The following is a 13,931-nucleotide window of genomic DNA, read 5'->3' as shown; positions in this document are numbered from 1 at the left end:
AACTGTTTCTCTCTCCACAGATGCTGCAAGAGTAGCTAGTAGACGTTTATTTAATTTCCGCATCAACAGTATGTTGCTTTTGTGTTTGAACCAGATGTAGTGCACTTAGATTTCGAAAAGACATTCGATAAGGTGCCACACAAGGTTAATATGCAAGCTAAGGTTCATGGAGAGTTGGGGTAATATGTTAGCACAGATAGAGGTTTGGTAAATGAACAGAAAGCAGAGTATGGATAAACAGAGCATTTTCAAATTGGCAATCTGTAACTAAGGGAGTGCCACAGGGATCTGTGCTTGGGCATTACCTAGAGGACTTGACTGAGAGTAATATATGTAGGGAGGGAAGACAGATATGTTCAAGAAGGCAGTTCACCACCACTTTCTCAAGGGCAATTGGGATGGGCAATAAATGCTGGCCTAGCTAGTGAAGTCCACATCCTGTGAGTAAGTAAGTGCGCTGACAATACAAAGCTAAATGGGGAAAGTAAGCTCAAGAGAACAGAGGCTGCAAAGAAAGACAGATTGAGAGTGGGCAAAAAGGTGGCAAATGGAATATAACAGAGAGGATGTGCAAAGTTATTCAATTTGATAGTAAGAATAGAGAAGCAAAATACATTTTAGATGGTATGAAACTTTAGAATTCTCTACCCCACAGGATTGTGAATTCTCTATCATTGGGTATAATCAAGGCTAGGACAGATCGGTTTTTGATCTTAGAGAATCAAGGATTGTGGAAAGCAGGTGGGGAAAGTGGAGTTATAGGGCCATAGCCATAGTCGTTTAAGGCACAGAAGGAAGCTATTTGGTCCATCAAGTCCATGTGGTTTAACATCAAAAACATGCTTAAAATCTTATAGACAGCATCCAATACATCTCCTTCATCAACCTTCTCTTTTCCTTTATTAAAACATTCCATTAGATATGTCAAGTACAACTTGCCTTTTACAAATATGTGCTGTTGGTTCTTAATTATCTGAAACCTCTTTTTAAGTGCCTGCTGTGATTTTGCTGACTACTTTTCCTAAAGCCTTACCCACCACTGATATTAAACAAACTGACCTGTGATTACTAAGACTGACCTTACACCCTTTGAGGCAGTAGATGAGCCATGATCATACTGAATGATTGAACAAGCTCAAGGGGCTGTTTTGATCTACTCCTATTTCTTAAGTTCACTATGGGATGCTCCTGAATAGCTGGGGTGTGGCCCTTGCTGTGGAATGAACCTCAGTATTTGGGATATTGTCACTCACTCACTTAAATATGTTCCTGAGTATTAGGCATATTGCCCCTTCACTGTGGAGTAGTCCTCAGTATTTGGAGTATTGCCCCTCACTGAAATATTGAGTATCTGAGATGCTGATCATCACTGTGGGATGTTCCTGAGTATTGGGGTATTGTCCCTCACTGGAGTATTCCTGAGTATTTGGGATATCACACCCTCACTGTGGATTATTCCTCAGTATTTGGAGTATTGTCCCTCACTGTGGAGTATTCCTGAATATTTGGGGTGTTGCCCTCACTGCTGAGTGTTCCTGAGTATTTGGGCTATTGATGCTCACTTTGGGATGTTACTGAGTATCTGGAGTGCTGTTCCTCGCCTCCACTGCCCCACCACCCACTTTGTGGGGTGTTCCAAGCTAATCTTACCAGACCCATTCTAGATCTAAACAGAGCACAAAAATCAGTACTCACAAGAATTGCAGTGTGATTCCAAACTTTTTCATGCTGCTCGTGATGGCATCCAACTGGTCGGAACTGAAAGGACTGTTCAGATCGGTGAACACTGCAATATGTAATTTCTCATACTTCTTTCCTCTAAAAGGCAAAATAGTATAAAACTGATTGTGCAAAGTCACATCATGCCAGGAAAGTACAGGATCAAGCCATTTAGAAATTCTATATTTGTGATGTTGTAGAATTTGAATTCAATTAATAAATCTGGAATATAAAGCTAGTCATGTGTCATCGAATGCTTTAAAAACCCATCTGGTTCTCTAATGTCCTTTTAGAGAAGGAAATCTGCCATACTTACCTGGTCTGTCCTACATGTGGCTATGGACCTAAGCAATGCGGTTAACTCTTAATTGTCCTTTGAAATGGCCTAGCAAGCCACTCAGTTCAAGGGCAATTAGGGATGCACAACAAATGGTGGCCTTGCCAGAGATGCCCACATCCCATGAAAGAATAAAAGGGGTAATGGTTGTAGTAAAGAGTCAAAGTATTTGCCCAGAATGAGTGAGAATGCCTGAATAATTGTCAGTTCTCTCAAGACGTGATTCAAACTGGCACGTCAGAAAAACAGAATCAAAATGGGGGACAGAGATCATGGTCTAAAATTGTTGAACTCAATGTTTAGCCATTGGAAAGTGTCTTTATTTACTCTACCTAAACCCTTCATAATTTTAAACACATCTATCAATGACAGAAGGCTGTTTTAGTGACTGGAAGCCAGTGTCCAGTGGCATACCACAGGATCTGTGCTGGGTCCCCTATTATTCGTCATTTCTATAAACGACATAGATGACTATGTGGGGGGTAGGATTAGTAAGTTTGCGGATGACACAAATATTGGCCAGGTGGTTAACAGTGAGGTTGGGAGTCTTGAGCTACAGGAAGATATAGACGGGATGGTCAAATGGGCAGATATGTTAGGAAGAGAGGATGGATAGACTTGGGTTGTTTTCATTGGAGCAGAGAAGACTGAGGGGCGACCTGATCGAGGTGTACAAGATTGAGGGGCATGGAAAGGGTGGATAGGGAGCAGCTGTTCCCCTTAGTTGAAGGGTCAGCCATGAGGGGACATAAATTCAAGGTGAGGGGCAGGAGGTTTAGGGGGGATGTGAGGAAAAACATTTTTACTCAGAGGGTGATGTAGGTCTGGAATGCGCTTCCTGGCAGGGTGTTGGAGGCAGGCTGCCTCACATCCTTTTAAGAAGTACTGCATGAGCACTTGGCATGTCATAACATTCAAGGCTATGGGCCAAGTGCTGGTAAATGGGATTAGGTAGGTAGGTCAGGTGTTTCTCACGTGTCGGTGCAGACTTGATGGGCTGAAGGGCCTCTTCTGCACTCTGTGATTCTGTGATTTGCTTCTCAGCCTTTTCTGCACTAAGAACAATCCCAGCTTCTTTAGTCTAGTCTATCCATACAATTAATCCCTCATCCCTGGAACTATTTTAGTATCTCACTTCTGTACCCTTTCCAAAGCGTGGTTCCTAGAATTTGACACAATTCTCCAGCAAGGGCTGAACTAATGTGTTATATAGATTTAAACTAACTTCCCATCTTTCGTACCCTATGCCTCTATTTATAAATTCTTGGATCCTTTATGCTTTAACTGCCTTGTTAACCTGTCCTGCCACCTTCAACAACTGCACACAAACACCCCCCAGGGCGCTCTCTCTTCTTGCAACCCCTTTTTAAAATTGTAGCCTTTAGTATATATTGTCTTGCTTCATTCTTCCTTCTAAAATGTATCATCTCAAACATTTCCTTTGCTAAGTTTCATCTGGTATGTGTCCACCCATTCCACTTGTCTGTCGATATCTATCTTCCTAAAGTCTATTCCTATCTACTTCATTTCTACACTTCCAAGTTGCATGTCATCCGCAAATGTCAATATTGTCTTTATCCCCAAGCCTAAGGCATTAACATATATCAAAAAAAATTCTATTACTGAGCCAGTGGTACTACCACTGAATAACACGCTCCATTCCGAAAAACAGCCGTTCACCACAACACTGTTTTCTATCTTTTAGCAAATTTTCTATCCATTCTACTATTTTCCCCTTTTATCGCATGCGTTTCAAATTTGCTAACAAGCCTAATATGTGGTACTTTATCAAATGCCTTTTGGAAGTCCATGTACACATTAACTGCACTCATCAAAAAAAACTCAAATCAAGTCTGTCTTCAACAATCCATATTAGCTCTCCTTTATTAATCCATGCTTATCCAGTGGGCAATCTTCAATCGATCTGAATTTTATTGTAATCTTTGTTATAGACTCATAGACATTTACAGCAGAGGAGGTGGCCATTAGGCCCATCGTGTCTGCCCAATCAACAAATATCTGATTACACTAATCCCATTTTCCAGCACTTGATCCATAGCCCTGGAGGCTATGGCAACACAAGTAAATATCTAAATACTTCTTAAAGGTTACAAGAGTTTCTGACTCAACCACCCTTTCAGACAGAGTTCCAGACTCTCACCAGCCTCTGGGTGAAAAAAATTTCTCCTCAACTCCCCTCTTACCTTAAATCTATCCCCCCGGTTACTGACTTGCCTACTAATGGAAAAATTGCCTGTCTATCCACCCTATCTATGCCCCTCATAATCTTATACACCTCTATCAGGTCCTCTCTCAATATTCGCTGCTCCAAGGAAAACAACCCCAGCCTAAACAATCTTTCATCATAGCTCAGACCTTTGAGCCCAGGCAGCATCCTGGTAAAATTCCTTTGCACCCTCTCCAGTGCAACCACATCCTTCCTATAATGCGGTGGCCAGATCTGCACACAGTACTCCAGTTTGGCACAACCAGTGTTTTGTACAGTTCCAGCATAACCTCTCTGCTCTTGTACTCTCTGCCTCAGCTAATAAACGCAAGTATCCCATATGCCTTCTTAACCACTTTATCTACCTGCCCTACGACCTTCAGGGATCTGTGGATATGCACCCTTGCCTTGTTAGCCCTCCCCCAAGTGCATTACCTCATACTCTTCCGGGTTGAATTCCATTTACCACTGCTCTGCCCACCTGGCCAGTCCATTGATAACCTCCTGCAGTTTACAGCTATCCTCCTCACAATTTACCACCCTATCAATTTTCGTGTCATCCGCAAACTTCTTGATCATACCTCCTACATTTAAGTCCAAATCATTTATGTACACTACAAACAGCCAGGGCCCCAGCACCAAGCCCTGTGGAACCCCACTGGAAACAGACTTCCAGTCACAGAAACATCCCTCTACCATCACCCTCTGCTTCCTGCCTCTCAGCCAATTTTAGATCCAACATACCACTTTGCTTTGGATCTCATTGGCTCTTACTTTCTTGACCAGTCTTCCTTGAAGGACCTTATCAAAAGCCTTGCTAAAGTCCATGTAGACCACATCAAATCCATTACCCTCATCAGCACTCCTGGTTACCTCCTCAAAAAAATCACCGCAAAAAAACTCAATCAAATTGGTCAAACATGACCTCCCCTTAACAAATCCATGCTATCCCTGATCAATCTGTCTCTCCAAGTGCAGATATATTGTCCCTCAGAATTCTTTCTAGTAACTTCCCCACCACCTAGGTTAGACTGGCTGGTCTGTAATTTCCTGGTCTATCCCTTCCTCCTTTTTTAATAACGGGATGAATTTAGCAGTCCTCTGGCACCTCACCTGAGGCCAGATAGTAGTGGAGAATTACTGCCTGGGCCCCTATCTCTTCTCCTTGCCTCCCTCAACAGCCTGGGATACATCTCATCCGGGCCTGTGGATATATCTACTTCTAAGGCTGCTAAACCAGCTAGTACCTCCTCTCCCTATATTAATTTACTCTAATATTTCACAGTCCTCCACCCTGATGTCTATACCTGTGTCGTCCTTTTCCATTGTGAAGATCAGTGCAAATTATTCATTGAGAACTGTACCCATGTCTTCTGGGTCCACACATACATTACCTCTATGGTCCCTAATTGGCCCTACTCTTTCCCTAGTTATTCTCTTGCTCTATATATTAAAGAAACCTTTTCTTTTATTCTACCCACCAATGCTTTCTCACGTACTCTTAGTTTTCATTATTTCCTCTTAAGTTTCTCCCCCCCCCCTGCACTTTTTATACTCCTCTAGGGCTGAGCCCTTGGTATCTGCCATTTTGTTAATCCTAACCTTTATATCCCTTGACATCCAGGGTTTTCCAGACTTGGTCCCCCACTTTGTCTTTACAGGAACATATTTGCCCTGTACTATTTCCTCCTTGAATGCCTCCCACTGCTGATACAGTTTCATCTGCAAGTAGCTGCTCCCAGTCCATTTGGGCCAAATTGTATTTCGTCTCAGTAAAATGAGCGTTTCCCCAGTTTAGAACTTTTACTTCCAGCCCAACCTTATCCTTTTCCATAACTATCCTAAATCTAACTGAGTTATGGTCACTATCTCCAAAATGCTCCCCTATTGATATGCCTTCCACTTGCCCGGGCTCATTTCCGAATGTTAAGTCCAGAACTGCCCCCTCCCTTGTTGGACTTTCTACATTCTGGCTAAATAAGTTCTCCTGGATGCAACTTAAGAATTTTACTTCCTCCCTACCTTGCACACTAAAACTATCCCAGTTAATATTTGGGTAGTTAAAATCCCCTACAATTACTGCCTTATTATTCCTGCACTTCTCTGAAATTTGACTCCCTGTCTTTCCCCGATTGTTTGGGGGCCTATAGTGCACACCCAAGTGTGTTTGCCCCATTTGTGTTAGTTATGTCTCTTTTTTTCTACTGTCATTATGCTGCCACTGATTAGTATACATATGCCACCATGTAAGTCAGTGAGCACAGAGGCAATGGGTGAGTGGGATCTGGTCAGTTAGGCAGAAGAGTTTTGTATGAGCTCAAGTTTGTGGAGGGTGAAAGGTGAGAGCCAGGCAGGAGAGAATTGAATAATCAAGTCTCGAGGTAACAAAAGTATGGATGAGGGTTTCAGCAGGAGATCAGTTAAGGTAGGTGCAGAGATGGGAAATGTGACGCTGGTGGATGTAGGTTGCCTTTGTGATGGAGCAAATATTTGGTTGGAAGCTCAGTTCAGCTCATTCCGAACAAACATTTCTACAGCATTCCCAGGTATCCTACAAAGAATTAAGAAAATTTGACACATGAAGCAACAGAGGTTGGATAGCTGGTCAGGGCTGGAATCCCATCCAAGATGTGGAGCCCCCACTGCCAAAGCCTACTGAGATTACTATGTCCAGGTTTCCTGTAGCTGCACTTGTGCAGATACCAGCCATGTTATCAAGGAACCCTTCCAGCCCATCAACAAATTATGTGCAGCACTGAAGCTTCTGGCATCTTCACCATGTGATTCTGGTTCTTACATGGTTTGTTTCTGAAGCAAGTCCATGCAAACGATCAGAGCATCCAGAACTTGGGGAAAGTCAAGGTTCAAACATAACAAATTAAATTTCATCTAAGTTAATTCAGTCTTTGTTTTATAATTTGTTCAGCAATTGTAAATCATGTACAATTACTCAAATCAAACATTAATAAACTCCAGAGGGATTACAGGTCACCTCAATATCTAATACACCCTGACTGAGTGCTAAAGAGGCTTGCATGTTTTCTTCCACTTCAGACAAAAAAATAAGATTTCTCCCATCATCTGTTCTCAGACCAAGTTGTATGATGACAAAAAAAGAGAGATGCTGGAAATCAAATAGAAAAAAGACACAAATGTCAACAGCTGAACCATTAATTTATGTGCTCCTTCACAGATGGTGACTGACATGCGAACATTTCCAGCATTTTATTTGTGTGAGTTGTTACTTGCTGTACATCAGAAGATCAGTCTCCAACTTTCTTCTCTCTTCCGAGGCAGACAGAAAGTATATGCACTGAGATGCACGCTTCCACCTCAGATAGAAGGGATTATGTTCTTCCTTTCCTTCTCTCTACAGTAGAATTGGCTGGTATAATGGATTAGACAATATCCTTCAGCCTAATTTAAAATAAATAAATAATAAGGGTTCTAATCTGGCCTCTATTCTGCGTGAGACAGGATTGTACAATGGGTTAGACAGTGTCCTACCTCCAGGCAGAGAAGATGGGATGGTTGTAAACATTCAAGAATGCTTCACATTGTGTTGAATTTATTAATACGGTATAAAGTAAATTACTCACTTCAGTAACATGCTGAGTACTCCCAGAATTTCTGTATTTATTTCCAATTTACTGCATCCACAGTATTTTGTTTTAGTATTATAAGCAGTTTGGATGAAAACGTATAATTACAGTATCCTCCCAATCAAGTCCCCTCAGGATCTGAGATGTTTCAATAATATCACCTTTCATTCTTCTAAACGCCAGAAGGACATCCTATAGTGTGCCTGGGGAATTGATGATGGAAAGTAGGGAAATTGCAGATGAATTAAACAGGTCTTTTGCTTCGGTCTTCACTATAGAAAACAGAAGTAACATCCTGGAAATTGCTGTAAAGCAGGAAATGGATGGGAGGTAGGAACTCAAATTACAATCGCCAAGTATGTGGTATTGAGCAAATTGTTTGGACTGCGGGCTCACAAATCACCAGGTCCTGATGGATTTCACTCTAAGTTCTTGAAAGAAGAAGCGGCTAGTGAGATAGTTGATGCACTGGTTTAAATTTTCCAAAATTTCCTAGATTCGGGGAAGGTTCCATTAGATGGAAAAGTAGCAAGTGTAAATCCTTTTATTCAAAAAAGGAGGGAGACAAATCAGGAAACTACAGGCCAGTTAGCCTAACATCTGCCATAGGGAAGATGTTAGAAGCCATTATGAAAGATGTTATGGCAGGGCACTGAGAAAAATTCAAGGCAATTGGGCAAAGTTAACATGGTTTTGTGAAATCATGTTTAACCTATTTATTTAAGTTCTCTGAAGGAGTTGCATGTGCTGTGGATAAAGAGGAACCAGTGGATGTGTTAGGAAATAGATAGTTTAATTAAGTTTTATATTGGTATTTTTAGGTGTTAGGAATGAGTTTTAGCTTTAAAGTTAAGTCTGATTTGTATTTCTGTCTGTTAAGAAAGGTCAAATGGAGTTTTAGTTTCACTTTGAAAGGGTGCTTGCATTTCTAATAAGGTTTTTTATGACCGTTGCAGCTAAATTAAACAAACACACGTAGAAGAATTAAACTGTTGCCTAGCAACAGGGCCAGAAAAGCGAGTGTCTCCCACAGACACAGAAAAGAGACAGCAGTTCTTGTGGAAGCTGTTTGAGTGCAGTTGGTTCTGAAAGTTTCTGCCAGGAGAGACTGGAGCAAAGGGGACAGATGGTCAGTCCCAAGCTAAAGAAAAAAATTGAGGAGAGTGGAAAGTCCAAAAAAGACCTTCTAGTCAAAGGAAAGACAGGAACCTGGGAAAAGATCATGTTAAGTGAAGTTAAGAGTGAAGGTCAGTGAGGAAAGGCTCCAAGCTTCACATTTAAAGGGACAAAAGCTGCAGAAAACAGAAATGAAGCGAGAACAACTTGCAAGAAGGTTCACAGAGACAAAGGTCTGTAACTCTTTGCTATGGGCATGTGAAGCAGTGCTGTATTGTTGACGGCTGAGTCAGAGAGACAGTGTGTGGAAGACAGCTTGAATGCACGTGGTGACCAAGGGAAGAGGAACATCAGAAGGAGAGTTTGAAACCCCAGAGGTGAATCCTTTCTAAGAGAAAGCGTTGGTTTGGGAGAAGATTCCAAAGTGAGTTCTTGGAGATTGGAAACCCTCGTATGAAAGACAGAGTTCAGTAAGACTGGCTGACTCATGGTGTGACAAGTGTCTGGGGGGAGTTGAGGAGAGGTCCATAGCATCTTACTGAGGTGGTGTGTCTGACCACTGGGTGCCTATTGGTTTACATGGACTGTGTACTTACTGTGAATATTAGAGTGTAAGACAGTTTTTGTAACTCTTACAAATCTGTGTACATCTCTACAGGTGTAGTTATGGGCAAAGGAGTATTGTAATATAGTTCATTTCTTATTGAATAAATGTTTTGTTAAAAGTTCATCAGCTGACTTCAGTGACACTGTTCAGTAGCCACTCTTCACATAAAGTTATGATCTATCAAGCTGGGTTCCATCCTGGGATCAGGCTTGTCCAGTGGTAACCTCCGCTGGGGATCGTAACAGGTGTACTGTACTTAGGTTTCCAGAAAGCATTTGATAAGTGCCACAACAAAGGTTATTGCAGAAGATAAAAGCTCATGTGTAGTGGGTAACATTTTGGCGTGGACAAAAGATTGGCTAGTTAACGGGAAGCAAACGGGAGCTATAAATGGATCTCTTTCTGTTTGACACAATGTGACAAGTGGTGTGCCACAGGGATCAGTGCTGGGGCCTCAAAATTTTACAATTTATATAAATGACTTGAATGAAGGGACCAAAGCAATGGTTGCTAAATTTGCTGACAATACAAAGATAGGTAGAAAAATAAATTGTGAAGAGGACATAAGGAGGCTACAAAGTGACACAGATAGGTTAAGTGAGTGGGCAAAGGTCTGACAAATGTATTATAATGTGAACAAATGTGAAATTGTTCATTTTGGCAGGAGGAATAAAAAAGAACTATTTATTATCTATCTACATGGTGAGAGATTGCAGAGCTCTGAGATTCGGTGGGATCTGGGTGTCCTACTGCATGAATCGCAAAAGGCTAGTATGCAGGCACAGCAAGTAATTAGGAAAGCTAATAGAATGTTATCATTTATTGTGAAGGGAATTGATTACAAAAGTAGGGAGATTTTGCTTCAGTTGTACAGGACGCTGCTGAGACCACATCTGCAATATTGTGTACAGCACTAGCAGTTGAGGTTTACTAGACTAATACCTGGAATGGGGGCAGGGTTATCTTATGAGGAAAGGTTGGACAGGCTGAGCTTGTATCCACTGGAATTTAGAGTAAGAGGTGACTTGAAATATATAAGATCCCACGGGGTCTTGACAGGATGAATGTGGAGAGGATGTTTCCTCTTGTGGGGAAAATCTAGAACAAGGGGTCACTGTTTAAAGTTAAGGGGTTGCTCATTTAACACAGATGAGAAATTTTTTTGCGGGTAGTGAGTCTTTAGAACTCTTCCTCAAAAGTTGGTGGTAGCAGATTCTTTTAATGCAGAGCTCAAGAGATTCTTGATTAACAAGAGGGTGAAAGGTTATTGTGAGTAGGCAGGAATGTGGGGTTTGAAGTTACAATCAGATCAGCCATGAACTTATTGAATGGCAGAGCAGCCTCGAGGGGCTAGTGGCCTACTGTTCCTAATTCATATGTTGTAAAGGCCCAACTTGTTCAACCTTTCTTCATAAGGTGAGCCGTTCATCCCAGGAATGAGTTGAGTGCATCTTCTCTGAACTGCTTTTAATGCCGTTTATATCCCTTTTTCAAATAAGGAGACCAAAACTTACTGTGCTTAAGATGTGATCTCACTAATACCCTGTGTACAGCTGCAGTAAAACTTTCCTACTTTTATATTCCATTCCCTTTGCAATAAACATCAACATTCCATTTGCCCTCCTCATCACTTCTTGTACCTACACACTAACTTTTTGTGATTAATGTACCAGGACACCCAGATTCCTTTGTATCACTAAGTTCTGTAACCTGTCTCCATTTAAATAGTATAATGCTTTTCTATTCTTCCTGCCAAAGTGAACAAGTTCACATTTTCCCACATTACACTCCATCTGCCAAATTTTTGTCCACCCACTCAACCTACCTATATCCCTTTGCAGGCTTTTTTTACCTCCTCTTAACTTACTTTCTTACCTAGCTAAATTTGCAGATGACACCAAGCTATCATACACTTGGTCCCTTCATCCAAGTCAATGAAATAGATTGTAAATAGTTGAGACCCCTGCACTGATCCCTGTATCACTCCACTAGTTATAGCTAGCCAACTGGAAACAGACCAATTTAACCCTACTCTTTGCTTCCCGTTTGCTAATCAGTTCTTTATCTACGCTAATGGGGGAGGAACTGGTGTAGTGGTCTTGTCATTGGACTGGTATTCCAGAGACACAGGGTAATGCTCAGGGGACCAGGGTTCAAATCCTGCCACAGCAGATGGTGGAACTTGAATTGAATAAAAATCTGGAATTGTTTTTTTAAAAAAAAAAGCCCATCTGATTCACTATGTCCTTTTACAGAAGGGAATCTGCTGTCCTTGCCTGGTCAGGCCTACGTGTGACTCCAGATCCACAGGAATGTGGGTGATTCTTAAATGTCCTCTGAAATAGCAAACCACTACAAAATCTCAAGAGGAATGAAACCAGACGGACTACCCTGCATCAACCTAGGCACTGAAAAGGACAACGGCAAACAAACTTAGTCCTGTCAACCCTGCAAGTCTTCCTTACTAACATCTGGGGGCTAATGCCAAAATTGGGAGAGCCGTCTCATACACTAGTCAAGCAACAGCCTGACGTAGTCATCCTCATATGGAATCATATCTAACAAATAATATCCCAGACAACACCATCCCAGGATATGTCCTGTCCCACAGGCAGGATAGACCCAGTAGGGGTGGCAGCCCAGTGGTATGCAGTCAGGAGGGAATTGCCCTGGGAGTTCTCAACATCAACTCTGGACCCCATGAAGTCTCATAGCATCAGGTCAAACGTAGGCAAGAAACCTCCTGCTGATTACCACGTACTGCCCTCCCTCAATCGAAGAATCAGTGCTCCTCCATATTGAACACCAATTGAGGAAGCACTGACTGTGGCAAGTGTGCAGAATGCAATCTGGGTGGGGGACTTCAATGTCCATCACCAAGACTGGCTTGGTAGCGCCACTACCAAGGTGGCCGAATCCTGAATGACTAAGTCTGCAGCAGGTGGTGAGAGAACCAACAAGAAGGAAAAACACTTATCCTCACCAACCCACCTGCCACAGATGCCACTGTCCATGAGTGTTGGTAGGAGTGACCACCGCATAGTCATTGTGGAGACAAAGTCCCACCTTTGCACTGAGGGTACCCTGCATAGTGTTGCGTGGCACTACCACCATAAATTTCTAACAGATCCATCAACCCAAGACTGGGCATCCACGAGGCATTGTGGACGATCAGCAACAGCAGAACTGTACTCAAACACAATCTGTAAACTCATGGCCTGGCATATCCCCCATGCTACCATTACCATCAAGCCAGGGGATCAGCCCTGGCTCAATGAAGCGTGCAGGAGGGCATGCCAGGAGCAGCAACAGGCACACCTAAAAATGAAGTGTCAACTTGGTGAAGCTATAACACAGGACTACTTGTGTGCCAAACAGCATAAGCAGCAAACGATAGGCAGAGCAAAGCAATCCCACAACTAACAGATCAGATCTAAGCTCTGCAGTCCTGCCACATCCAGTCATGAATGGTGGTGGACAATTAAACCTCCCATTGGAGGAGGCAACTCCACAAATATCCCCATCCTCAATGATGGGGGAGCCCAGCACACCAGTGCAAAAGATAAGGATGAAGCATTTGCAACAATCTTCAGCCAGAAGTGCTGAATGGATGATCCATCTTGGCTTCCTCCAGAGGTTCCAAGCATCACAGGTGCCAGTCTTCAGCTTATTCAATTCACTCCACGTGATATCAAGAAACGATTGAAAGAAATGGATATTGACAATATTCTGAAGACTTGTGCTCCAGAACTTGCCACAGCCCTATCCAAGGTGTTCCAGTACAGCTACAACACTGGCATCCACCTGGCTATGTGGAAAATTGCCCAGGTGTATCCTGTACACAAAGCAGGACAAATCCAACCCAGCCAATTACCACCCTATCAGTCTACTCTCCATCATCAGTGAGTTAATGGAAGGGGTCAACAACAGTGCTATCAAGTGGCACTTGTTTAGCAATAATCTGCTCGCTGACACCCAGTTTGGGTTCCACCAGGGCCACTCAGTTCCTGACCTCATTACAACCTTGGTTCAAAAATGAACAAAAGAGCTGAAATCCCAATGTAAAGTGAGAGTGATTGTCCTTGACCCAGTGTGGAATCAAGGAGCCCAAACAAAACTAGATTCAATGGGAATCGGGGACAAAACTCTTCACTGGTTGGAGTCATATCTAGAACAAAGGAAGGTGTTGGAGGTCAGTCAGCTCCAGGACATCACTACAGGAGTTCCTCAGGGTAGTGTCCTAGGCCCAAACATCTTCAGCTGCTTCTCAATAACTTTCCATATATCATAATAAAGTCAGAAGTGGAGATTGTGCAAACATGT

At 42.4% G+C, this 13,931-nt stretch overlaps 1 protein-coding gene across 5 annotated transcripts in view; it reads right to left on the bottom strand.

Annotated features, from left to right (window-relative positions):
* Positions 1-13,931, bottom strand: part of xrcc5 (X-ray repair complementing defective repair in Chinese hamster cells 5) — a 187,822-nt gene that overhangs the window by 137,043 nt on the left and 36,848 nt on the right. For all 5 annotated transcript variants that reach the window (XR_005944593.1, XR_005944592.1, XM_041201108.1 and 2 more), the window contains 2 exons: positions 7,081-7,129; positions 1,696-1,818 (listed from right to left, as the gene is read on the bottom strand). Coding sequence is in view for 3 of the 5 variants with exons in the window: in XM_041201108.1 (XP_041057042.1) it covers positions 1,696-1,818; positions 7,081-7,129 (172 nt within the window). In the remaining 2 variants the exon portion in view is untranslated. The remainder of the gene's footprint in view (positions 1-1,695; positions 1,819-7,080; positions 7,130-13,931) is intronic.

This window comes from Carcharodon carcharias, chromosome 12 (assembly GCF_017639515.1).
Source record: "Carcharodon carcharias isolate sCarCar2 chromosome 12, sCarCar2.pri, whole genome shotgun sequence".
Lineage (NCBI taxonomy): Eukaryota > Metazoa > Chordata > Chondrichthyes > Lamniformes > Lamnidae > Carcharodon > Carcharodon carcharias.
Note: the sequence above shows the minus strand (reverse complement) of the source record. Positions and strands in the feature narration are given on the sequence as shown.